At 57.4% G+C, this 24767-nt stretch overlaps 1 protein-coding gene across 1 annotated transcript in view; it reads left to right on the top strand.

The window, feature by feature from the left end:
• The first annotated feature begins 1757 nt into the window (after positions 1 to 1757).
• The window catches only part of PDXK (pyridoxal kinase), a 30323-nt gene continuing 7313 nt past the window's right edge, over positions 1758 to 24767 (top strand). The window contains exons 1-8 of the mRNA XM_006060767.4: positions 1758 to 2003; positions 15193 to 15247; positions 18708 to 18812; positions 19361 to 19444; positions 20169 to 20215; positions 21039 to 21124; positions 22187 to 22232; positions 24240 to 24351. Of these exons, the coding sequence (XP_006060829.1) occupies positions 1917 to 2003; positions 15193 to 15247; positions 18708 to 18812; positions 19361 to 19444; positions 20169 to 20215; positions 21039 to 21124; positions 22187 to 22232; positions 24240 to 24351 (622 nt within the window). The 5' untranslated portion in view covers positions 1758 to 1916. The remainder of the gene's footprint in view (positions 2004 to 15192; positions 15248 to 18707; positions 18813 to 19360; positions 19445 to 20168; positions 20216 to 21038; positions 21125 to 22186; positions 22233 to 24239; positions 24352 to 24767) is intronic.

Below are 24767 nucleotides of genomic sequence, written 5' to 3' on the forward strand. Positions count from 1 at the left end.
GCTCTTTAGTTCCTCTTCATTTTCTGCCATAAGGGTGGTGTCATCTGCATATCTGAGGTTATTGGTATTTCTCCCGGCAATCTTGATTCCAGCTTGTCATTTCGCTTGATGTACTCTTCATATAAGTTAAATAAGCAGGGTGACAATCTTTGTGCTTCAGTGCGTGGGGTCACAAAGAGTGGGACCCGACTGAATAACTGAGCTGGATTCTGTGTCGACTGAACCCTGTGCTGCTGCAGCTGCTGACCTCCCGCACCCTCTGAGGGAGATCAGGGTGGAGAGGGGCTCTCTGTGCTCCGGAGAACCTGGTGGGACAGGCCTTTAGATAGTTGGATATTTTCAGGAACAGATTTTGTGATCCCATACCTTGCATCTCCTCATATCTAGAAAGAACCGAATCCGTCCATGGTGACAGCAGCTCCTCCTGATTAGTGGAAAACTCTTGTCAAGTAAGCACTTAATTGCATTGAACTCCTTCACCAAAATCTTACACACTGACCTTCTCCCACTGCCTCTATGGAGCAGTCTCCCAGAGCTATCTGAGGTGCTGTCTCCTGGGCTGCTGTCCTCATTTTGTCCCCAGTAAAACTTCACTCACAACTCTCAAGTTGTGCATCCTTTTTAGTCGAAAAAACCATGGAGGAGTTGAGGGTTTGGGGTACCAGAAATGGCAACCCTCTCCAGTGTTCTTGCCTGGAGAATCCCATGAACAGAGGAACCTGGCGGGCCATTGCAAGAGTCAGACAGGACTCAGCAATTAAGTCACCACCACTACTCTGTTCTGACTCCGCCCAGCAGTAAACCTTCCTCTGCCCCAAACTAGGATAGGTTTGTTTGACCTCCCTGTGCGTGGCACACATGATCTTACTTGCCTTGGGTAACAGATTAGGCCCCCACCACATGGGTTTGCCCTGCCAATAGGTTCTGATGGAGGACACTGCCCAGGGTGGGTGGGGTGGGCACTGGCCACGTGGCTCGGCCCAGCACACCCTGAGGAGAAGGCCAATCATGTGTCCAAGGTGGGGGAACTGGGCCCTTGGTCCCCAAAGTTCTCATGGTGGTGGAGGCGTCCGCCCCCCAGGCCTCTGCAGTGTAACTTGGCTGTGGATTAGGCGTGCATGCCCTAGGTACGGGCGCCTGGTTAGCAAGGTGGGCCTGGATCCTTGGTGCTGCCAGAGGGTCGCAGGGCCCGTGCGTCCTGGCGCTGGTCCGCGCGGTGGCCGCAGGGGCGGTGGACCGCATGCGAGTTCCGGGCCTTGCAGGGCCTGGAATTGGGGCCAGGCACAGCGCTCCACCGGTCCCTGGGGAAAGTGGTCCCGGTAACTCCCAGCCCAGCAACCCACTTGCAGACATCCCTGTCCGTGCCCACTTCCAGGGCGCCGCGCCAGTGCCCTTCCTCCGCGGGGGCCCTTGTCTGTCGGGCTAGTGGTCCTGCCGCGCCGGCAGTGTGCGGCCCCGGGGTTAGAGGCGTGGTGCAGGCCAGGGGGCGGACCTGTGTGGAGTGAATGAAGGACTCGAGGAACCGATGAATGAAGGCAGGCTGGCGTAGCCTGCTGCGCCCCACAGGGTAAAACTGAAAGTGCAAGCCGGCGTTTTGGAGGGTGGCCGCCCACGTGCCGGTAGCGCAGAGATGTGGGTGGGTTGCCCGGGCCTAGGTTGCTGAAGACGATTTGCCCGGGAGGGGCGGGAGTGGGCGGAGACAGGAGGATGCCCCGCCCCCGGCCCGCCCCGGCGCAGCGCGGGACCCGCGGGTTCCTAGCCGCGCTGAGGTCAGAGGGAGGCGGCCTGTCGTCCGAGCCGAGCGCCTGCGCCGATCCGGGCCGCGGCGGAGCGGAGCCCGAGCGTGGCCGAAGCCGAGCTGAGCGCGCGGCGGAGACGCTGACCCCCCGGCCCCGCGCCGCCGCGGCAGGCCCGGCATGGAGGAGGAGTGCCGGGTGCTCTCCATTCAGAGCCACGTCGTCCGCGGCTACGTGGGCAACCGGGCGGCCACGTTCCCGCTGCAGGTACGCTTACGTAACCCGGAGGTGTCCCCGCGTCCGGCAGTGCGGGCCAGCGAAGGGGTGGCCGCCGCCGGGCCGCGTGACCTTGGCCCGGCAGCCCGGAGGATCTGGAGCGCGGGGTTCCAGACGCGGGCGGGGTAGGCGGGCACTTTGCAGGGGCGGAGGCGGGGCCGCACTTGTACCCAGGCGGGTGGAATGGGGACGGAGTGGGGACGCTATGTTAGAATGAAGACCCCGGGCGCGTGCTGTGAGCACCCGCCAGCCCCCACCCTTTCCCACCGGCCCGACTCTGGGGAAGGGAAAATGCGGAGCAGCGGCCGGAGACCCAGCGAAGGTGGGAGCTGGGCAAGCAGGTCTCTGCACTGCTTACCTGGTGGGCGACCCGTCCCCATCCGGTCCCTGCCCCCTGGGGGTCGGGAGGCTCGCCGTGAGGCCCTGGGCGGCCAGGGTGGGCTCCACCCTGCGACTGCCCGTTGTGGGGCGGTCGCTGGGAGCGGATGGGACGGAGGGGGCCTACCTGCCGGTGTTGGCTCCGGAGAAGTAAAGCCCAGAGGGCAGTTCAGGCCGTGCAGGGTCTGGCTGTAGATGCAGCTTCCTACATATGTCAGCCTTTCCCTACTAGGGTGCCCACGCGCTTCCTCCCGCTTCCCCCACCTGTGCTCCATGAGGGGCTCACGGTCTCTCTGTGGTTCATTAGTGAGCACCCACTGCTTCCTGTCCCAGCCCCAAGGTTGTGGTTGGGTGGCCCCTTGGAGGGTCAGGATGAGGCCTGGGTGCAATGGGGTGTCAGCGTTGGGGTCACCGTCACTTCCTTGCCCTGTGGGCTAAGCAGGGGGCTGTGCGTCTGGCCTGGTGGCTCTCTTGGACGGTGCACCTCTGGCCCGTTGTCCTTGGGTCCGATCCTTGAACATGGAGCTAGTGTCTGGCCCCTGCTGTGCATGCTGTACATGAGGGCCCTGTGCTGGACCCTCAAGATCACAAAGGGCCACCCAGTCACAACGGCCTGTAGGTGCCAGCTGGCTGGAGGGGCCGTGGGAAGGGTTGGAACCCTTCAGTAGAGCTTGAGGGCCGACCTGAGGCTGGCCTGCCCATCTTGCAAGGAGGAGGCAGTGGAACAAAGACTTGAAGGTGGAATGGTACAAGGGTTCAAGTCCAACTGACCTGTCTGGCCAGCTGCCTATGATCTTTGAGCACCCGTGGAGATAATGTGAGGCCCTTGGCCCTCCCATTCCCACCAGCGGGGGTGCAGACCATGGGGGCAGCCAGGGTGCACTCCAGGACTGGTCCCGAGGCCCCAGCTCTTGGTCACTGATTGCTTGGGCAGGGCCTCTATGGTGGGACAGTGCTGGGGTGAAAGTGCAGGATCCCTGAAGCAGGGGCAGCCCCAGAAGGTGGAAACAGGAAGTTCCCTACCAGATAGTGGTCCGCCTGCACTCTGCCTAGAGGGAGCCGCCCTTGGCAGAAGTGTGCAGAGGTGTGTAGACTCTGCTGCTTCCCTGGGCCTCTGTCTCTCCCTGCGGCTGCTCCTTTATCTTTCCCTGGGCAAGTTGTTCCTCTGATCATCTGTTCCTTGATTTCTAGGCACTGACCCTAAACTTGCAGACCAACATGTCCTTTGCCAATTACTTGATGGGATGCTCCTCCAGACCACCCACCTTGGGAAGGGCCTCTGAAGGACTGAACCTTGGTTCTTACCTGAGGTCTCTTCTCTATCCAGCATCCTTACCTGTGGTCTTGAGGGACAGACATCGGGGGTGCTATCCCCCTTCTGTATCCCTAGGGTGGGGGTAGCACCTATCTCTGACTTAATCCATCCCTGCACTTCCTCTTGTCTGTTTAAAGAAAAACGCACAGCAAGGGAGTTGTGTGAGTTTTAGTCATGGACTTTCTGAGGACTATAAGGGGGACAGTCTCTCAGGGCACTGCTCCAGAGAGGTCAGGGAGAGGCCAGTTTGTACATGAGGTTTTGGGAGCTGGGAAATACTTACATTCAAGCTTACTTCTGGGTAAAAGATGACTGCTAATCACAAAGAATAGATATCTTAAGTTATTGATTTTAGTGGTATTCTAAGTATGGAAAGATGCAGGAATTTGAAATTCTTTCTGAGATACGCATCTAACATCTGTTTATCCAAAGCACTGAGTACCTGCTCCTGTTTTTTATATCCTGAATTCCTCAGATGGGCTGCTGTGGCTTAGACTTAACCCTTGTAGAACTGGAAGTGAGCCAGGCTCTTTTGTTGTTATTTATTCACAATCCCCTGGAGGCTCATTCTTAAGCTGGGGACTTGAAGAGACTACCTTCCACCTTGAGCTCTCTAGTGCTCAGTTGCCTCATCTGTGGAATGGGCATAGAGCCTGACTCCAAGGACACAATAAGGGTGACCATCCCTGGGAAGTGCCTCGGAGGTGCTGGCTGCTGAGTGAGGTGGCCCCAGTGCCCAGGGTGCTTTTCTTAGTCCTCTCTGCAGAAAGACCAGACAGGGAGGTAGTGGGGCCAGTGGGCAGTCAAGTGTGCCTGGGGCATCTAAGGGAGGCCAGGGCCTCCATCAGGCCTGGATCACATCCTTACCTGTGTCCTTTGCCCTAATCATTTCCTCCTCCTAACGTAGCCTTGGGCGGATGGAAAAAGCTGAGGAGGGGAAGAAAGCAGAGAGGGTGGCTCTCAAAACATGCTCAACCAAACCAAGCCCACCTTGATAGTGTGAGCTATAAGAGAATTGAAAGGTTGTTGCTGAACCACGAAAGACGCCGGGATTCTTGGCCTCCGGAGAATTCAACCCAGGGCCAGAGACGAGGCTTGATCGCTCAGAGCTTTTTAAAGTTTTATTAAAGTATAAAAGAGATAGAGAAAGCTTCTGACATAGACATCAGAAGGGGGCAGAAAGAGTTCCCCCTCACTAGTGCCAGCAATAGAGTTATATACTTCTAATTAGTTATTGGGCTTCCCTGGTGGCTCAGAGGTTAAAGCGTCTGCCCGCAAAGCGGGAGACCTGGGTTCGATCCCTGGATCAGGAAGATCCCCTGGAGAAGGAAATGGCAACCCACTCCTGTGTTCTTGCCTTAATTAGTTATTACATTGAATCAAAAGAATATCTGGAGGTTGTAAAGATCTTACTAGACCCACTCCCATAATTTACATTTTAAAATAACAGGATTAGCCAGAAGGGGTGGGGGGGAGTTCCCAGAAACTGCCCTCAAGCAGGATACATTATTGTTATGCAATCCTAAGGAATGTAGAGGGAAAAAAAAGTTTGTCCTTTCCTCTTCCTTGAGAATTTCAGACCCCTCTCTCTTTGGGGACCTCCAGACTTCTTATCAGCCTTCCTAGGAATTGACTCTCTCAGAATAATAAACTTTGTTTCAGCCGCATGAGCACTCACATGATCCTCGTTTGAGGTCCCACTTGGGACACACAGTTCAGCCCATATGAGAACAATTTCCAGAGATTTTCCTTAGCTCACTGTACACTTTCTCCCATGGCCACTTAGTGCTTCCTTGTCCAGAGTCCAGATTCCCCATAAGTTTGCTCAGGCTTGCTTTGGCTAGGCTGCCGAGTTCTTGTAAGGGCTACAGGAGGCTCCGTGGGGTCTGCTGCAGGGATTTTGCTCCCCACTCAACATGTGATCACTGCAGGAGCACAGAGGGGCAGGGCATGGGGCAGGATGGGCTGCGGGTGAACAGAGCCTGGAAGTGGCCATGCCTTGCACGATTCCAGCAGGTGTCCCCTGACTACAGAGCTGTGCCAAGTTCTGAAAATGTTCTGAATTTTGATGGATGCTGTACAGCTGGAGACGCCACAGGTGGGGTTACCCACACAGCTGACTGTGGGAAGAGAGCTTGGAAATGGCAGGTGAAGGTGGGGTCTGGCCGGGCCCCACAAACGTGGGGAGACAAAATATGCACTTGTGCAGGGTGGAGAGGCTGCCGGTGGAGGGGTGCTGACCCGGTGCCCGCGTCTTGGAGAAATGGCTGAGGGGCCGGCCGTGCCCCCTAGACATTCTCAGCCTCATCTGCACAGTGAGAACAGTCCTGTTTGTGATAACATGGTGCCAAGCTCCCAGGTTCTGCTTGTGGTGGGGTGCAGTGTGGATCCCTGCCCAGGGACCTCCCACCACTCCCAGGGTTGTCCTGGCTAGACGTCTGCAAGCTAGATGTCTGGGCTTCAGGGCTCTGGTTCTCAAACTGCTTTTTGCCAGGTCCCCACAGGCTTCCCTGGCGGCTCAGATGGTATAGAATCTGCCTGCAATGCAGGAGACCCGGATTTTATCCCTGGGCGGGAAAGATCTCCTGAAGAAGGAAATGGCAACCCCCTCCAGTATTCTTGCCCGGAGAATCCCATGAACAGAGGAGTCTAGAGAGCTACAGTCCATGGGGTCGCAAAGAGTTGTACACGATTGAGCGACTACAACTCACAGGCTACAGTCCAAAGGGTCGAAAAGTGTCAGATGCAACTGAGCAGTTAACACTTAATACCACAGCACGCTGGTGGCAGTCTCAGGTGGGTAGCCTGCAGGCAGCTGCCTTCCCTGGGCAGAGAAAAATGGTAACACAGAAGAGAAAGGACCAGAACCTTGACTGTGGTTTTGGATTTGTTTCTGGGCTCGAGTTCATAGTCCGTTTTAGTGGCTGAGGGGCACGTGCTGCTGTGACCAGCAACAGCAGGTAGAGCTGTGGGCAGGGTGATCCTCATCGGCAGTGAGCGAGGGAAGTGAGAGGGTGGGCTCGTGCCTTCCTGTCCTGTCTCTGGAGGTGGGGACTGCAGGTCAAGGGCATCATGCCTATGATGCTTCCGGGGCCCCTTCCCCAGGCAGACCCTGGGACCTCTCGCTGTTCTGACCTTGCTTCTAGGGAGAGAAAAGGGAAGGGGTGGATGGACGTAGTGTGGCCTCCTCCCAGCCTGGACTCTGTGGGCTGCTTTCCTCTTGGAAGTGGAAAACTTCATGTTCTTCCTGGCTAGAAGTGTACTTCTTCTGAGCCCTCTCTGTGTAAGGGAAGACAGGCTTGTTGATCCAGCAGCTCCTCCTGTGTTTTCATAGGTCCCACCCATCCTCTTGGTGGCTCAGACAGTAAAGAATCTGAAGATCCTGTGGAGAAGGGAATGGCTACCCTCCCCAGTATTCTTGCCTGGAGAATTCCATGGACAGAGGAACCTGGTGGGCTACAGTCCATGGGGTTGCAAAGAGTTGGACACAACTAAGCGACTAACACTTCCACTTCACTCCCATTGTCCAGCAGCCCCACAACCCCACTCCTGCCCTATTGCTTCCTGGTTTTTTTGGTGAAAACACAGCAGGGGTCTTCCCTGGTTGTCTAGTGCTTAAGACTCTGGGCTCCCAATGTAGGGGGCCTGGGTTTGATCCTGGTCTGGGAAGTAAGATCCTGCATGCCACATGGTACAGTCGAAAAAAGAAAGAGAGAAACAAAAACACAGCAGGTACACACGGCCTTAGGCTCTGTATGAGTTTCTGGGGGGCGGCCATAGCAGAGTACCACAAAGAGGGGCTTAGAATCGTGGATTTATTCTCCTGCAGTTCTAGAGGCCAAGAGTCTGAAGCTAGGATGTTGACTGGGCCGTGATCCCTCCCCCAGACGCTGGAGGGGAGGGTCCTTTCTGCCTCTTGCAGCTTCTAGGGGGCTCCAGGTATCCTTGGCTTGTGGCCACATCACTCCAGTCCGTGCGTCTTGTTGCACGGCCTGCTCCTGTGTGTCTCAAATAAGCACCTTTGTCATTGGCTGTGGGGTCTACTGACATAATCCAGGGCCATCTTGGCTTGAGATGCTTAGCTTGATTGTATCTTGCCAGACCCAATTTCCAGTTCAGTATGTGCATGAATCCTCAGCCAGTATGTATTTCAGGGGCTGCTGTTCAATTCACTGTGAGTTAAAAGGAGCCTATTCAGAGAGATTTAAAAGCGACCCAAATTGGGTGTTTAATTAAAGCCCCAGCATCCAAAAGCTGTCCTTTCTGGGAAGAACAGCACAGGTGGGAGTCGAGCTGCCACATCAGCCATGACTCCTGTGTCTCCCTCCAGCCGCCGGGCACTTCTCCTGCCAGGGTGGCCAGCACTTGCGATGCCAACAGCCACTCTGCTGGGCAGATGAGTCTTTCTGAGGGTGTCCAGGCAGGTGGTAGCTGGCCTCGTGCCGGATGTGTGGTGCGCGCTTCCTTCTGAGGCCGTGTCTGGTTTGGCACGGTAGCCTCGGGCATGCAGGACCTCTGCTGGGGTCACTGGAGGCCCAGGGTGCCGCCTTGAAGGGCCATGCTCGGGGGTGGGGGGCACATAAATAATTCTGTGACCTTGAGAATCTGATTTGGGACCTTAGCTCAGAACCCATTTCAGTTCCGTGTTGCTGAGACTACAGGCGGCCCTGGAAGGTAGGTCAGGGGTTGTCTCATTTGGGGGCCTATAGAAACCCACCTCGTTCTCTGACTCTCCTGGCCCCTCGGTGCAGAAGCAGAGCCGAGACATCCAGCAGGGCTGGAGACGGTTTCTTGTGCAGGGACCTCAAAGCCAGGCCTGTTTGCCAGTGGACTGGCTTGGACACCTGGCAGGAAGGGGTAGGCTGGGGGGCAGCTGACTGTACAGAGAGGCCCCTGGACTGGAAGCCTAGGTTCAGACCCTCCCTGCCTAGTGATGGGGCCACGGGAGCTGAGCAGAGGCCGCAGAGCTGCCCAGCAAGCAAGTGTGGACGGCTCACCCTGGCCTCTTAGAGGCTTGTGACTGGTGGTGGTGGGGACGCTTCCAGCCATAAGCAGCTTATTTTCCACCTCTCCCCTTTAAGAACCGCCTGAGCTGTAAAGTGGCCCTGTTCAGAGGCTCTCTTGATTCGTCTTAAAACACTTGGTCCTTGGAAAATCTTTACGCTTTTTCCTTAGAATTCCTTGGATAAAAAGGACCTTTTCTGTCAGGACTGAGTTTGAAAGATGCTGGAAGGAAGTCACCTGCCCTTTAAAAGACGTAGTGTTTGCCATTAAGGTTTTCGTGGTGGCACATGCATTGGCACACAGTGCCAGGGAGTCAGTGCCCAAAAGCACACCTTCTTCCTGCCCCGCCTCGGGCCCCCTGCCACTTCCCAGAGGAGCGCACCAGGGCTGGAACCCCGTGACCTGGGACACTGCGCTCTGCTTGCTTCCCTCCTGAAGTCCCCGTCTCGTCCAGTGCGTCCCAACCCTGGAACTTAGGTGTTGATTCAGCATTTCTCCTGCCTTTTGTATTTTCCCAAGAAAGTCCAGAATTGCTCAATGTCTTGATTTTGTAACCCTTTCTTAGTTTGGGGCTGAAATCTGTGTCATTCCTCTTTGCCTGTCATGTAGAAAAGCAAGAACTTAATGGTCTGCGGGGTGGGGGTATACCCATGCGGTGCGAGTGTGTTGCGTGTGTGTGTGTGCTCAGCTGTGGGTGTGTACATGTGGGCGCGCGTGTGCAGTTGTGTGGTGTGACGTCTGCCTCATGCTGGCGTGACCACCCCTCACAGGGACCTCTCTGGAAGGGTCTGTGCTGAGAGGCCCCTGGCCTGGAAACCTGAGCAGGTGCTTCTGTGACCGCACACAGAGAGACCCCCTGGCGGTGTGGCTCGTGGGCCTGGATGTCCCTGGAGCTCACCCACATGGAGCTTTTGAAATAAGAGCGGCCAGCTCTGCTCAGAGTGCACTGGGAGAGTGCCGCCAAGAGTAGAGTAGATGGAGTTTGTCCAGGAGAGAGGAATGTGTGGAGCCACGGCCTCGGGACAGAATCGTGGGCTCAGCCGAGGAGGGACAGCCCCTCCCGTCCCCTGACCAGAGCTGCAGCCCTGTCCCCCGTCTGTAGCCGGTGCTGCTGGGAGCTTGGGCCAAGACCGCCTCTCTCAGGGCGGTGCCCAGCTGAACCTGACCAGCGAGTGTGCGGGGCCTGGCAGCTGGGGTGGGTGCACTGCTCTGGGAGCAGGGCTGGGGCCAGGGTGAGGGGGTCCGGGGCCGGCCGCCCAGGAGACGAGGGCGCATGTGGGGCAAAGGTGGCCTTGGGACTTAAGGCAGCGCTGTTCAGGGGACACAGGGCTGTTCCCTGTTGGAGCTCCCGTGGGAGATGAGGGGCGGGTGGTTGCGAGTTGGGCTGAGTGGTCAGGCTGACCAGGGGCGGGTGGAGAAAGGGACCCTGGAGTACCCAAGGCTGATCAGTCGGACCACAGGCACATGGCTTTCCTGTGTCCTCTCTTTGCTAATTCTGATTTCCTAGGAGAGTGACTGAAAAGGTCTTGCAAAACAAGCCTCGGTGAAGGTTTTGAAAATGGTGAAGTGAGCCCTCTCGCTGACCCTCCCGTGGAGGAAGCTGGGTGGCCTGGGCTTCCTGGCTGTGTGTTCTGCGTGCTCTCGCTGTCTGTGCCTGGCTGTCAGCAGTGGTTGATGACTCAGCATCCAGGCGGAAGTACGGATGTAGCTTTAGGCCTCCAGCACATGTAGCTGCCCTCAGGAGGGATGCTGTGCCTAACAGGTGGACTGAGGTCCACGTTGCCGGGACGCGGGGGACTGCATGGACGTTGTCTTTGATGTCACTGTTCTTTGTGGCAGACGCCCCTGGAGCTTCTGAATGTGCTCTTCTAGGTGGGCGTGCACGCCAGCCATTGGGGTCTCCCCTGCCCTGGGGGAGAGGTGGGAAGCTGGAGCATGGGGTTGAGGAACGGGCCCTGTCTGATGCCCGAAGGGCCTCTGTTTTGCCTGTGCATCTCGTTGGCCATCCTGGGTCTGAGACTGTGTCCCCAGCATTAGACGTGCTCACGTGGTCCCGTGGAGCCAGATTTCCTCAGCAGCTGAGTGAGCTTGAACTGGCACGACCTCGGTGGGCAGCAGACCAGCTGGACATGGAGCCTCTTGGCTGAGACTCTAGTTCTTTCTGAAGCGGAGCCTGAAGCACGGCTTTGGCCCCCAGCCTTCATTCAGAGGCCCACAGGGTGATGGACCCATCCCAGAGGGTCACAGTGGCAGGGAGCCCAAACTCCCAAACCCCCCTACAAAGCCTGGGTGCTCTAGTGGAGGCTGAGAAGACAAGGTTTCCAACAAGGTCTTGGAGCCAAGAGTCCCTGTTTCAGACTTGGGGGAGCTCACAGAGGCCCAGAGGCAGAAGGGCTTTGGGGGTTCAGAGAGTGGTGTGGAGTTCAGTTGGTGGGACGCACAGCCTGGGGTCTGGGCCTCATTCCACGGGTAACCCTCAAAGGTTGATGTCTGCAGGGTGCTTTGGGGGAGCAGGGGAAGGACAGCACAGAGGCTCCCTGGATGGGAGCTAGGACTTGAAACAGGCCCGCTTGAGAATTCCAGCAGCACCTGCCCCTGGCTGCACTGGGCTGGGGACAGTGGGGGAGGGGGGGTTAGGCCCAAGATAGTGCTCTCCCTGATCTCTGAAGGCCTCCCCTCCCCTCCCCATGCTGAACTAGCCAATTCTTCCTCTTTTTTCTTAAAACAAGTCTTGTTGCTGGTAAATGGTGAAAAGCTGGCGGGGGTGGGGCAGGGCCGATTTCCTTGGTGTAATTCCGCCAGCTGACCACCAGCTGCCAGTCTGGGTTGGAAGACAGGCTGAGTGGCCGCTGGAGCCAAGGATGTGGCCGCAGCTGATCGGGGTGGGAGCTGGGGCAGGTACCAGACTTACTGGTGTACAGGTCACTGGAGCCAGGTGAGCTAGCTTCGTGGCTGCACGGCGGCCTTGCTCCCCACGCAGCCTGCGTGCTCAGGGCCAGCAGAGCGCTGAGAACTCTCCTTCAGGACACATGGACATCCTCTTCCGCCTGTCAGAGAACTTTGCTTGGCTTGTTTTCAAGTGGAAATACAGTTGATTTACGATGCTGTGCTAGTTTCAGGGGTATAGCATGGTGACCCGGTTAATACGTGTGTGTTCTTTTCCATGATACTTTATTATAAGACACTGAATATAATTCCTATGTTATAGAGTAAATCCTTGCTGTTTATCTTCTAGATGTAGTGACATGTCCGGATATTCTTAACTGATCCCTTGCTCTGCTTCCTTTCCCCATAAGTTCGTTTTCTGTGTCTGTGAGTCTGTTTCTGGTTTTGTATTGTTTTTTAGTATCCATATATATGTGATATCATATAATATTTGTCTTTCTTTGTCTGACTTCACTTAGTATATAATCTCTGCATCCATCCATGTTATTACAAATAGCATTATTTCATTCCCTGTTTATGGCTGAGCACTATTTCATTAGTATCACAAACTCTATGAACATGAATTTGAACAAACTCTAGGAGATGGTGAAGGACAGGGAAGCCTGGCGTGCTGCAGTCCATGGGGTCGCAAAGGGTCAGACAGGATTCAGTGACTGAACACCACGTCTTCCACTTGTCGGTCCCATTGTTTGCACGTATTCTCCCAGCCCACAGATTGTCTTTTTGGTTTGTTTATGGTTTCCTTTGCTATGGAGAAGCATTCAAGTTCGATTACGTCCCATTTGTTTATTTTTGCCTTTATTTCTCTTAGGGAAAGAGAACTCTGCTCCTAAGGGTGCATGTGAATAGACTGGACTCCCTGGTGGCTCCACCCACACTCGGTGGGGTTGTGTAAGGGCAAGCACGGGGAGAGGGGTGAGTGCGGGGAAGTGAAGCCGGGGCTCTTTACATCTGACTGGTTTCCTTTGCTGTTACTCCTCATGCTCAGTAACTGTTTGCCCTGCATTCGTTTGTTCTCTGAAGATCATTAATTACCGAGACCTGTTCAAGGGCAAACGCTGTGACCAGGCTCGGGTCACAACATGGCTTAGACCAAACGTTTAGACTAGCCACGCCTGGTTCTTTCTCCAGGAACCACCTCCCCTGTCTGCTTACAGTCCGGACTTAAAGCTCAGGGAGACGGGATGTTTACGGCTATGCGATGGGGGTGCTGGGAGCAATGGAGAGATCACAGTGTGGATTCAGCTGCTTCCGGGGGCCCCTCCTCTGTGGGTAAAGAAAACTGGCGCTGGGGAAGGTGACCAGCAGGGGCAGGACCCTCCATCTCTGGTCTCCCTCCACCCCTCCCGACCTCCGTGTCCCGTCAGAAGCCCCTAGCTGATTACAGATGTGCCATCCAGGGTCCCAGCCCCAGATCCCAGAGCTGAGCACAGAAGCAGAGGTTTGAGTGGAAGACGAGGTGTTAACAACAGGCACCTCCTTTCTCTGGGGTCCCCCGTTTCCCATCAGGGAGCCGGGCCCTGTGTCTTGGCTTTTTGCTGCACCTGCCCAACCCTGCACGAGGCTTTGACAGGGCCCCTCACACGAGCCTATCATGCCAACAAATAAGCTGCTGGTGTGTGAAATGGAGATGTCAGCCCGGCGCTTAGCGCTATCGTTTAAAAACAGAAAATAGCTGCTTCGCGTGTGCTGGCTCTGAAGGACTAATTATCTACGCTTCCAGAAGCAATGGAGCGAGGTATTCTGGCAGGATTTGCAGGATTTGTGTCATCGTTGCTTCAAATCTGTTTCTTCGGAGTTGATTAGAATTTAGGGATCTGAAATACCATGAGCTCTGTCTGTCTAGGAGGCCCTGAAATCTGGCAAGAAAATTTGCAAATTGCCAGTTTTAACTTTCTAGGTTAAGAAGACTGTGGAATTTTTCCTTGATTTAAGTCCTCATAATACTGGCTTTTTAGAAAGACTTCGTAAGTGTACAGCTCAATGAATTCACAAAAGGAGCATGCCTGGTAACCACAGCCCCCATGAAGAGCTGGGGTGTGGCCCACATCCACACCTAAGGACCCTCAGTCCTGCCCCAACACCCGCAGAGACAGACACTCTTGTGGCCAGAGATCTTTGCTTGTTTGGGGACATTGAGGTGACACCCAGAAGTTGTTGGTGTTCGGGTGAAGGCACGGGGGGAGGGTTTGGTAAGTTCCTGGTGGACAGGAAGTGGGGGACAGCCAGGGACTGTCTGTCCACTGGACCAGTTATGGCAAGGGCCTTTGTTCTCATCTTCAGTGGAGGGAGCGTGCCTGAAGCTCAGGGGCCATGTCTAACAGGGGTCCCAGCAGTGGGTCCTGAGGCTCGCTCCCCGCACCCTAGCCTCATCTTCCTGCCCCCCGGTCAGCGGTGGCACCTCCACCCCCATCAGCAGTGGAGCTCAGGGACAAGCACCTGACTCTGGGGCCCCTCACACTGTCCACCACACTCCCCACCCTGCAGGGCGCCGTCTTCTCGCTTCCCTCGGTGTGGCTTCTTTGCTGGGGTTGCTGGTGGAAGTGAACCTCCCAGCTGAGACCTGGCTGGGCATAGGGAAGGGACTGGGGACCGGGGCCAGGGTGCAGAGTGAGGGGCTCGTGAGAGTGTCATGAGTGGTGTGTCTGGTGAACACGTGACTCCTCATCAGACCCTGCTTTGTGCTGCCAGCCCCAGAGCACGGGGTCTCGACTGTGTGTAGAAGGGGGGCAGGGAGAGAGGGCATAAAGAGGGGTCAGGTGAGCCCAGGAGAGGAGGAGGGAGCACGGGATCTCGACCTCCTGTAGAAGGTGGGGAGCATAGACGAGGGTCAGGCGAGTCCGGGAGAAGAGGGACCTTCTGGGCAGACAGGTGGCCCCTGCAGCCTCGTGCGGGCAGGTGCCAGGCACCAGAACCCACCCTCGCCTCCCTTACCCGCTGTGCCCCCAGAGCTCTGGAGAGGCTGGTGACGCAGATGGGCGTCCAAGCCGCAGCAATGGCTGGGTGACCTGAGCTGGGCCAGTGAGGCTGGCCCAGTGGGCGGGGTCCCTGTTGTCTGGGGGCGGGCCTGTGGCTGCAGTTGTCTCTGGATCTTGGGCCCCAGCCGGGCGCCTTTCTCCCCAGCTGACCTGGGAGAATGCAGGGGCTACAAGCCTGGCTCCCGGGGAGGGAGTGGGAGCCCTTGGCCTCATCCCCCAATCCAGGTGGGGGCCTCAGCAGAGAGGGCCTGACTGCCCTTAGTGTTTGAACAGATGGATCCCGCGCTGGTCTCTGAGCATTTTCATTTGGTGGCAGTTCCAGCAGGTGGGCCATGGCCTCTGAGCCTCGGCCTTTGGGGCTGGCTGCTCCCCGCTCTCCCCATCACCTCCATGCTCATCCCTGCAGTTGTGGGTGCCGAGGCTGCCCTGGGGAGAACCTCCTCCTGTTCTTCAGGTCGGAGACCCTCCTGCCTGCCCCAGGCCGTGCCAGGCACCTGCCGTGTGTCAGTGCAGGCCTGCCAGCTCTCTTACGCCCGCTCCTTCTCTGTCCATCTTGCAGGTTTTGGGGTTTGAGGTCGATGCAGTGAACTCTGTCCAGTTTTCAAACCACACAGGTAAGGTGTTGGTCTCAGCCATCCTGGCAGAGCCGGGTGTGGGCATGGGAAGTGGTCCCTTAGATTCGGAGAGCTGCCCCCCTCATCTTAAAGACAGGAAATAGAGCATGTGGGGGGTGAGTTTGCCAGCTCCACGTTTAGATCAGCTCAGCTGCTTTGGTGACTGGACGACCCAGGTGGGTGACGTGACGTCTGGTCCCCAGTTTCCTCCTTGAGCTGAGGTTGGTGATCTAAGCACCTGCTCAGGGGCCCCCCACCTGGGTGACACCGTGGGCTGGAGCACTGCCATAAGCTCCACTTCTCTGAACATCGGTGCCAAATCGAATCTCAGAGATAGTTCTGAGTGATGTAGAAAAGGAGAGCTTTATTGCTTTGCCAGGCAAAGTGGGACACAGTGGGCACATGCCATCAAAACCCAGTGTCCCAACTTGGGGAAGACAGCGACGAGTTTTATGGTAAAAGAGGGAGCGATCAGCTCCACGTTCTTCTGAGGGGTGGGTGGTGAGGTACAAAAACAGCTGGGAGACATTGTTGTGTGTACTCTGGCGATGGAGAAACAGGACCCTGCCCAAGGCTGCTCTTGACTGTTTTTTCTCCCTGGTCTCGCATCCCTTCCCTTCCCTAATGTGAACAACTGCTTGAATCTGCCCATTGGAACTCGGAAGGTCGTGGAGGCTGAGTGAAGGCTGTTTTCTATAATCAAAGAGATGGGGGCACCGAAAGGCCTTGTGCTGAGGAACCCCACCGGGCCCCGATGGTATTAGGAGGAGAGAAGTTTCTGGCTTTCTCTATTAAGACCCTGAGCCTCGGGGACCCCGTGTGAGTGTGTCTCTGTGTGTACGGGGACCCAAGGACAGCCCGTGGGATTGCTGGCTCGGGTTCGTGAGGTCTCGGCCCTTGGAAAGCCCCTGAGACACCAGGCAAGGGCCCTGTGGCCTCGGAGCCGCCCTGCCCTGAGTTAATGGCATCAGGGGGACAAAGCCTCTCAGTTCTTGGAAATGTCATCACGTTCCTTCTTTGAAGTTACTATGAACCCAGACGGAATCTCGGAGCACAGAATGTCCCAGAAGCTCTGGCAGGTGGCCCAGCATCAGATAATGTGGAAAGGTGCCTGGTTCTTGGCGGGAAGGGGTAACAGACATCAATGGAGGAGGAACTATGCTGGGTTCAGCTGGAGAACATACCGCTCTCAGTAAAAAGCCTTTCCTGCCATTGCTTCCCCCAGTGTACTGGGCACAGTGACATTTGGATGCGTCCCCAGAAGTTGTCAGTCCAGTGAACCTCCCCCGAGCTTATAGGTTTTACCGCCCTCTTTTTTGCTTTTTTCTTTTTGTTTGTTTTTAAAGTAAAAGAGCCAATTTGGCTTAGACTTTAAGCCTCCCCTCCAGGGCAGCCCCTGCCTGCGGCCAGCATTCTCCAGTTGCTCCTTCAGCAGGGGTTTCCTGTTATGCTATCCCAGCCCTTGGGCAGCGGCTGGAAGGAACTGGACGGGGCTGGAGGTTGGTGGGTGAGGCAGGCCAGCCGTCCAGCACGTAGAGTTCAGAGTGTGATTGTGGTTGTAATCAGCTGCCAGCCTGGTGGTGTCCCCCGCTGGGGGGTCGGATCAGGTGCTCAGGGAGGAGCTGGGACCCTTGGGGTCAGCCTCTGCGGTTTCTTTCATTTGTAAATTATAAGTTGAGTGGCATGGATGGAGGACTCCAGTGCCCATCTTTCAGAAGGGTCTCCTGAGTTAGGAGAGGAGGGATAGGGGCTGTGGCGGGAGTTGGGGGGAGTGGTGCGGAGGGCGGGCGGGGATGCGCTCTGAACGTTGTGAGCCTGAACCTTCTCATCTCGTTAGGAAGCTGGCCTCCAGGGTGGGAGTAGGGGGTGTTTGAGACCCCGCAGGGGCTGACTTGCGTGTTATGGACTGCACTGTGTCCCCTCGATTCACCTGTCAAGGTCATGACTCCTGGAACCTCAAATGTGACTGTTTAGAGATGAGGCCTTTAAAGAGGTAGTTAAAGGTAAGTGGAGTCACTGGGGTGGCCCTGCTCCCATCTGACTAGTGTCCTTAGAGGAGATCAGGACACAGACACACACATGGATGACCACGTGAGGACAGAGGAGGAGCTGGCCATGGAGCGCGCAAAGGAGCCGGCCCTGCGACACCTCGATCCTGGACTCTGGCCTCGAAGACCACAGAGGCCCGTGGTTCTCGATCACAGCAGTCCTCGGACAAGAACGCGGTACACATGCGGTGGGGTCAAGCCCCACGATGTCAGGAATTCCCTGGTGGTCCACTGGTTAGGATTTGGTGCTTTCACCACCAAGTGTCCAGGTTCAGTCCCTGATTTGGTAACTGAGATCCCACAAGATCTGCACAATGAGAACCACAACAAACAACCCACCCTGTCTGGAAGGATGTTCAGAAAACCACGGGTCGGGAGTGACTCTGGTTCCTCCCACCTGGACCATGCAATTCTGTGGCAGCAATACCTGTGGGGATCCAGCCAGGGCTGCCGGCTCTTAGCAGAACCAGAACCTGTGGGGACAGCCTGCTGAGGGATGGGTCACCTTGCCTCAGGACCCTCCCTGCTCCTGCCCCTCCTGGCCTGTGAATGGGGATCCACCAGAGGCCGTGCTTTCCTGGAGAACAGCTGATGGGTCGTCGGGCGTTGCCCCGTGTGCTTTTTCAGAGGCTGCTCTGCGGTGGCCAGGCCCTCACCCCACACGCACATGGAGAGCCCTGCAGCCCCTTCGCCAGGCCCACATCCGGTCCTGTACTTGTGGTCGGTACTCAACTCTGTTGTTGCAGAAATCAGGCCTCCCGAGGCTCTACCTTATGTCTTTAGAAACCCATCCATTCAAGGGGTACCTCTTGGCATTAGGGCCACCAGGGACAAACTTGCCATGGGTGGACTTCGGGGTGTCCTTGGTGGGTGACTAGGTGAGGGCCCACTGCCTGCCTGGGTAGGGGCTTCACCTGGGTGCCTGTCGGGCCAAGAACCCAGGCTGCAGCCTCCTTCCAGTTCATGTCTGGCTCTCTGTCAGGATTTGGCCTGAGATTTGGATAGGTTTCAGCTCACCTTGGATGGGAGCGGAGACGCGAGAAGCTCCTACCTGCCAGGGTGCCCAGGTGACTGTTCAAGCCACTTGGCCTGGATAGGGGATGCACACAGCAGAGTCTGGCAAAGCTGGGGACCGTGATGTGTGGGGCCACCCCCTAGTGCCCCACTGAAGGACGGGCAGAAATCACGCAGTCCTGCGAACCATCTGTCAATGCAACGCAGGCAGCACAGGTGTCGTTAGGGGCTGCCGAGTGGGCCTCACTGCACTGGAAGGGCAGGTGGGTCCCCGACTCAGTGATAACAACCCCAGGACGTGCTTTGGGGGGGACCCGCCGAGTCTCTGTGCCCAGGTGACTTCATGCAGCATCGGGGCCTCACGTGGTCTGCTCTGCCCCCCACCCCACCCCCACCAGGCTACTCACACTGGAAGGGCCAAGTGCTGAACTCAGACGAGCTCCAGGAGCTGTACGACGGGCTGAAGCTGAACAGCGTGAATCAGTATGACTACGTGCTCACAGGTGAGCCCAGGGGCGTGGACGGGGAACCAGGCCTGCCTCCCGCCCAGGTGGGCTGGTGGAGAGACCCAGAGCACCCCAGCCCGGCTGCTCCCTCTCATGCCACCCGCGAGGAGGGATGGTCACGCCTCCAGGAGGAGCTCAGTGGGGCCCTCGTGACTGCCAGGTCCGGGTAGTGACCTTCGGGGTCCTGGCTGTGCCACATCTCCACACCGGGGTCCCCGTGCCCATGGCTGGGGACAGGTACAGTGTTGGGAAGGGGTCAGGGATGAAAACACTCCTGTGAGCGACGTGCAGGCCTCTGGTGTGTAATCCCACGTAGTTGCGTTTATTTATACATGTGGTGAGATGTGAACATGCTTACTCTAAAGTGGAGGGGAGGAAGGAAAATGCTGCTCATTCACCCATGGTGTCCCCTGGGTGCCTGCAGTTGGGATGCTTGTCTCGGCGGCGGATCTGGGCTCTGCCCACCACGCTGCAGGAGGTAGCTGTGATGGCGCTGTGTCACCTCTGCCGTGGTTGGGTGACAAGAGTCTCTGTCCCTCCCTAAGGCTACACACGAGACAAGTCCTTCCTGGCCATGGTGGTGGACATCGTGCAGGAGCTGAAGCAGCAGAACCCCAGGCTCGTGTATGGTAGGTGTTGGGCTGCTCTTCCTTCTGGGTGCCCCAACTCCATGTTCTGCCACTCCCGGCACTTGGGCTCTATAGCAGCTGGGCCTCCAGGGACGAGAGCCTGAAAGGCATCTTCACCGTGAAACTGGTGTCGGTCTGGGATGCGTGAGAGAGGCCGTGATCAGTGTCAGGTTGGGTGTGTATGCGAGACCACCCTGTCGCTGGGGGGTTAGGATGAGAGACTCCCCAGGTGGGGCCCTCACAGAAAATGTAAAATGCCAGGTAAGGAGGAAAACGAGGATGGGGGTGCTATGTTTTTCCCGTTTGATTTTATTTTTGGCAGTGCCAGGTCGTCATTGCGCCCAGGCTCTCTAGCTGCAGCAAATGGGGGCTGCTGTTGGTTGCGCTGCTCAGGCTTCTCATTGTGGTGGGCTTTTGTTGTTGTGGAGCACGGGCTGTAAGGCACTCGGGCTTCAGTAGCTGAGGCACGTGGGCTCCCGGGCTCTGGAGCACAGGTTCTGTAGTTGTGGTGCAGAGGCTTAGTTGCTACACAGCATGTGGGATCTTCCTGGACCAGGGATTGAACCCATGTCTCCTGCGCTGGCAGGCAGATTCTTAACCACTGGACCTCCAGGGAAGTGCACTTTTCCTGTTTTAGCTGCGTGTGTGGAACTTAGCCAAACAAGCCTGGGGGCTCCTCTGGCCAGCCACAGGTTTGCTGATGAGGCGCTCTTTGTATCCACAGTGTGTGACCCCGTGATGGGAGACCAGCGCAACGGAGAGGGCGCCATGGTTAGTGCTCCCCGCGTGTCCAGGGGAGGTCAGCGGGGCTGGGTACCAGTGCCCTCTAGGTGTCTACCTGGGCGAGATGCTGCTCGCAGACCTGAAGGCTGCCCTGTCAGGAAGGAGCAGCGGGGCTGGCAGAGGGGGTTCTGTGGAGGCCCGAGGGCAGGGGTTTTAGGGCCATGCGTCCTTGTTGTAGCTCAAGCAGCCGCAGATAATCTGCAAAAGGATGAACGTGGCTGTTTTCTAATCAGATTTTAGGTGTGGACACTTGAGCTTAAATTTGCTCTAGTTTTCATGTGTCACAAAATGTTGTTCAGTCGCTAAGTTGTGTCCGACTCTTTGCGACCCCATGGACTGCAGCACGCCAGGCTTCCCCGTCCGTCACCATCTCCTTGAGTTTGCTCAAACTTGTGTCCATTGAGTCAGTAACGCTGTCTAATCATCTCACCCTGTGCTGCCCCCTTCTTTTGCCTTCAGTCACAAAGTACTGGTTTCCTTTTGACTGCCCCCCCACCCCCCATGACCATTTAAAACCATAGAAGTCACTCTTAGCCCACCAATGACACACCAGCTGGCAATGGGCCTGGGCTCCGGCCCCTGACCAGGGGTAGAGTGGGTGGTGTCCTCATGGAGAGGGGGTGGAGAGCTGCTGGTGGGGACCTGACTGGATCATCAGGATGGAAGGGCTCTCCCAGCCCTGCCTTGGGGTCCCTGCAGCATAAGCCCTGCTAAGTTGTCCTGCCCCCGCCCCCATGGGTCAGCCTGCCCCCTTCCCCCCAGGTCCCACCCCTGCTCCCACGGGTCAGCCTGCTCCGTCTTCTCCCCACAGTACGTCCCCGATGACCTCCTCCCCGTTTACAGAGAGAAGGTGGTACCTGTCGCAGACATCATCACCCCCAACCAGTTCGAGGCTGAGTAAGTCCCCTGAACCACCCTGGGGCCATCAGGCCCCTACCCCTTGGGGAAAGTGACAGGGACCGAACTGGAGCGGCCCCAGTGTGCGGGGCAGGTCCTCCCGTGTCGGGGAGCCGCCGGGCCCACCTGAGTGCCAGGGCAGATGCTGGTCATCAGCCGCAGTGGTTACTCTTCTCACCCCGACTCCCTGAGGTCATGCTGTCCCCCAGCCGTGTTCCCGAACAGCAGGCGCCTCTTGGGGACAGGAAGGGACAGAGGTGCCCTGAGGAGCCGAGGACACACCTGGCTGACAACAGCCTATGGGATGGAGAGCCCACAGCAGCTGATGCAGGCCGCCCTGGAGCTTTGAAGCCCATGTCCTAAATCTCCACCTGAGGTTGAAAGGACTGTGCCGATCCCCCTGCCCAGTGTCCTGTGTCCAGGGGTCTTCCTTGGATGCCCAGCCCCGCCACCCCCTGATGACTGGGGGAGCCAGGTGTCCAGGGAGTGACAAGTAGGCTCCCGGGCCGTGGGGCCAGCTAAGCGCTGCAGTGGGTGGGTTCCCCATAGCGTCCGGCTCTGTTGGACTGGCAGCCACAGCCCCTCGGGCTCCGAGACCGCCCCTTAAAGTAGGGAAGGGGCTCCTGGATTCTTGGGGACTGGGGTTCCCTGACCTGGACCAGCCGATCCTGAGGGATGGCGGCTCGCCCAGCTATCCCTGGTGGGTGGTGGCTCGTGCAAACGTGGCCAACCAAGGTTACAGCTGTTTGACTGTGTGGACGCCAGCCGCCTTCATGGGCACTCTGCTGTAACCATGCCTGGCCGCCCTTCCTCATTGTTAATGTGCAAACATCAACCATAATCTAGGATTTCACCACCCGCTGTGACTCGTGAGTCCCTTTTAAAGCTGACTTGGTAATATGAGTCAAACCCCAGACATGGTATCCTCCTGGTCCATGATGGCTGGCAGATGCCAAGTCAGTTCCCAGTGGGCAGGAGGGGTCACCAGTGCGCCAGAGCCCCGGACTCTTACAGGTGGGCTCCGGGGAAGCAGTGGCTCACCTGTGCCTGTCTGTCTTCCAGGTTGCTGACTGGGAGAAAGATCCACACCCAGGAAGAAGCCTTAGAGGTAAGGAGACCTTCCAGAACCTGGCATGGGACAGATAGCCCTGCTTGTGGGGTGGACAGCCACGTGCCCTCAGGCATGGGAGATGGGTGCCCTCATGGCCAGCATCCAGCTTCCCGTCAGCCAGCCAGGGACACGTTGTAAATGCTGTTTCAGCCACTTGTTGGTCATGGGCAGCCTAGTGCCTGCTGGGTCTGGGCGCATGCACTGCTCATCACAGCTGTCCCCATAGGAGGGTCCAGGGCAGCCGTCCCGAAGTGCTGCAGACAGGGTGCCTTAGAACAACAGAAGTTTGCTCTGAGGGTCCCTGAGGCCAGAGCCGTGGGCTGGCCGTGTTCTGTCTGTCCTGCAGGAGAACCCTTCCGGCCTGTCCCCCACCCTCTGGAGGTGACTTGCAGTCCTCGGTGTTCCCAGGCTTGTGGGCATCACCCCAGTCTGTGTGTATCTACAGGGTGTGTCCCATCTGTGTGCACATGTGAGAGTGCGTGGGGGTGTGTCTACACAATGAGGGTGAAGATTTTTTGCACAGAATGGATCTGTCCCTCGGGGGCTGGCTGGGGTTTCTGGAGTCCACAGTCCGGAGTCCATACAGGAAGGAGGGGCTGGGCCTCCCTGCAGCCCTGCGTGAGATTTCATCAGAGTTCTTTTCAGCCTTCCCTCGGGACTTGCTCAGGTCCAGAGGTCTCTTGCCAGGATTCCGCCTTAGGTGGGGCTTACCACCCCTGGGCTGAGTGTGCAGAGCACCAGGGCCTCCAGGGCCTCATACCTTCCATATCTGGGCCTCTTCAGAGGCTGTGCTCACTTCACAGCCCAGGAAACACACTCAAAGGAGCCAGGGCCCTGGGTCAGAGCTGGTGGCGGCCAGTTGTGGTCACACCTGGACCCGTGGCTGTGTGTGTGTGTGTTTCCCTGATAGGCAGAGGGCTCGCTGGGGCAGGAGATGGGGTGGGAGGAGCCCCTTCGCTGCTTTGAGGGTCTTGCTCTGAGTGGCCAGGGGTGTCAGGATGACCCCATCTCACTGGCCCGCCTTGGGAACTAGGGGACATTTCTGGTACCCGGTGCAGGGGTGCTGTGTTGATGGCATGCCCCCTTGTGGTGCTGTGATCCTGTGCGTGCCTTCAGGGTGTGTACGTGTAGTGTATGGGGAGAGTATGCGTACATTTAGAGTATGTGCACGTGTTGTGTGTCTGCGAGTATAGTGTGTAGGTGCATGCAGATGGATGTGCATGGGTGTGCTCTGGGTGCACACGTGTGTGTGTGTGTGTGTGTGTGTGTGTGACAGAGGACTCGTCTCCCAGAGTCTGCTTGGCCAGGCCCCCACCCGCGGGCTAACCCGCACTGCTCTGAGGCATTGGCATGGGGAAGACAGGGTGTCCATTCCTCATTAGGACATGACCCTCTGGCTGTCGGCCTCCCCTGCCGCAGGCCCTGGGTCAGTAGTGGTCGCCTCCTCCCACCTGGCACGAGCCCCACCCTCTCCCCTCCATCCACTGGCTTAGCAGCACTTTGCCACACAGTGCCCCCCGGTGCGTGTGCTGCTGGGGAGGGAGGGGGTATGTGTCTGTTGAACGAATAAAAGATGAGTTCGAAGCTTCCCAGGATGGACGGGGTGTAATCTATTGTTGCTTGGGGGTTGCCGGGCATGGCTCCTGCCACCCTAGAGCCCTGGTGAGGGAAGACGGGAGGACCATGGCCTGGCGGGTTGGCTCCCTCCTCCAGGGTTTGGGGACAGGTGGCGTGCAGGGTGGGGGCAGACAGGCTTGCACCCTTGGACTTGAAGTTCAGGGTGGGAGTGGGGAACTGGGATACCGCTATAACCTGGCCAAGCGGTCAGTGCTGGGCGACGGGGGTGTGGGGGGCATTGGGAGAGGCCAGGGTGCGGCTCGCACATTCTCAGCCTCTGCCTCCCTCCCATCCAGACTCTAAGAGTCTGAAGGGTATGAGGGGGCGGTGGGGGGCAGCTCCCTGGCTGTGGCTGAGGCGTGGCTAATGGATCCCTGTGTCCGGCAGGTGATGGACATGCTGCACTCCATGGGCCCGGACACAGTGGTCATCACCAGTTCGGACCTGCTGTCCCCGAGGGGCAGTGACTACCTGATGGCGCTGGGGAGCCAGAGGACACGTAGGTCCTCACCCGGCGCTGCGCTCCCTCCTGCTGCAGGTCCCTCGAGGCTTCCGAGGTTGGGTTCAGTGGGAAGAAAATCCTGCCTGACTTGGCAGTGGCCAGCTTTCTTTTCCCAACACCTTTCTTCTCCCAAGACCAGATTGGAAACAGAATCAGGAGAGGTTTCTGTGAATTGGGATCCAGTGAGCATGGGGTGCTGACTGCTCCCCCAGGGTCACCACACAGTGCTCCGTGTCCATTGCCAAGCTGGCAGCACAGTATTGGATAGCGTCCTCTCTTACAGACTCCAGGGTCACGGGGACCAGCCAGCTGGAGCGCAGCTGCTAGGGAAACCAGGCGTCTCCCCACCCTCACCCCACCTGACCTCGGAGCTGGTCCTGGTGTTGACATCACTGGGAGTTCATCTCACACTC

This window comes from Bubalus bubalis, chromosome 1, assembly GCF_019923935.1.
Source record: "Bubalus bubalis isolate 160015118507 breed Murrah chromosome 1, NDDB_SH_1, whole genome shotgun sequence".
Lineage (NCBI taxonomy): Eukaryota > Metazoa > Chordata > Mammalia > Artiodactyla > Bovidae > Bubalus > Bubalus bubalis.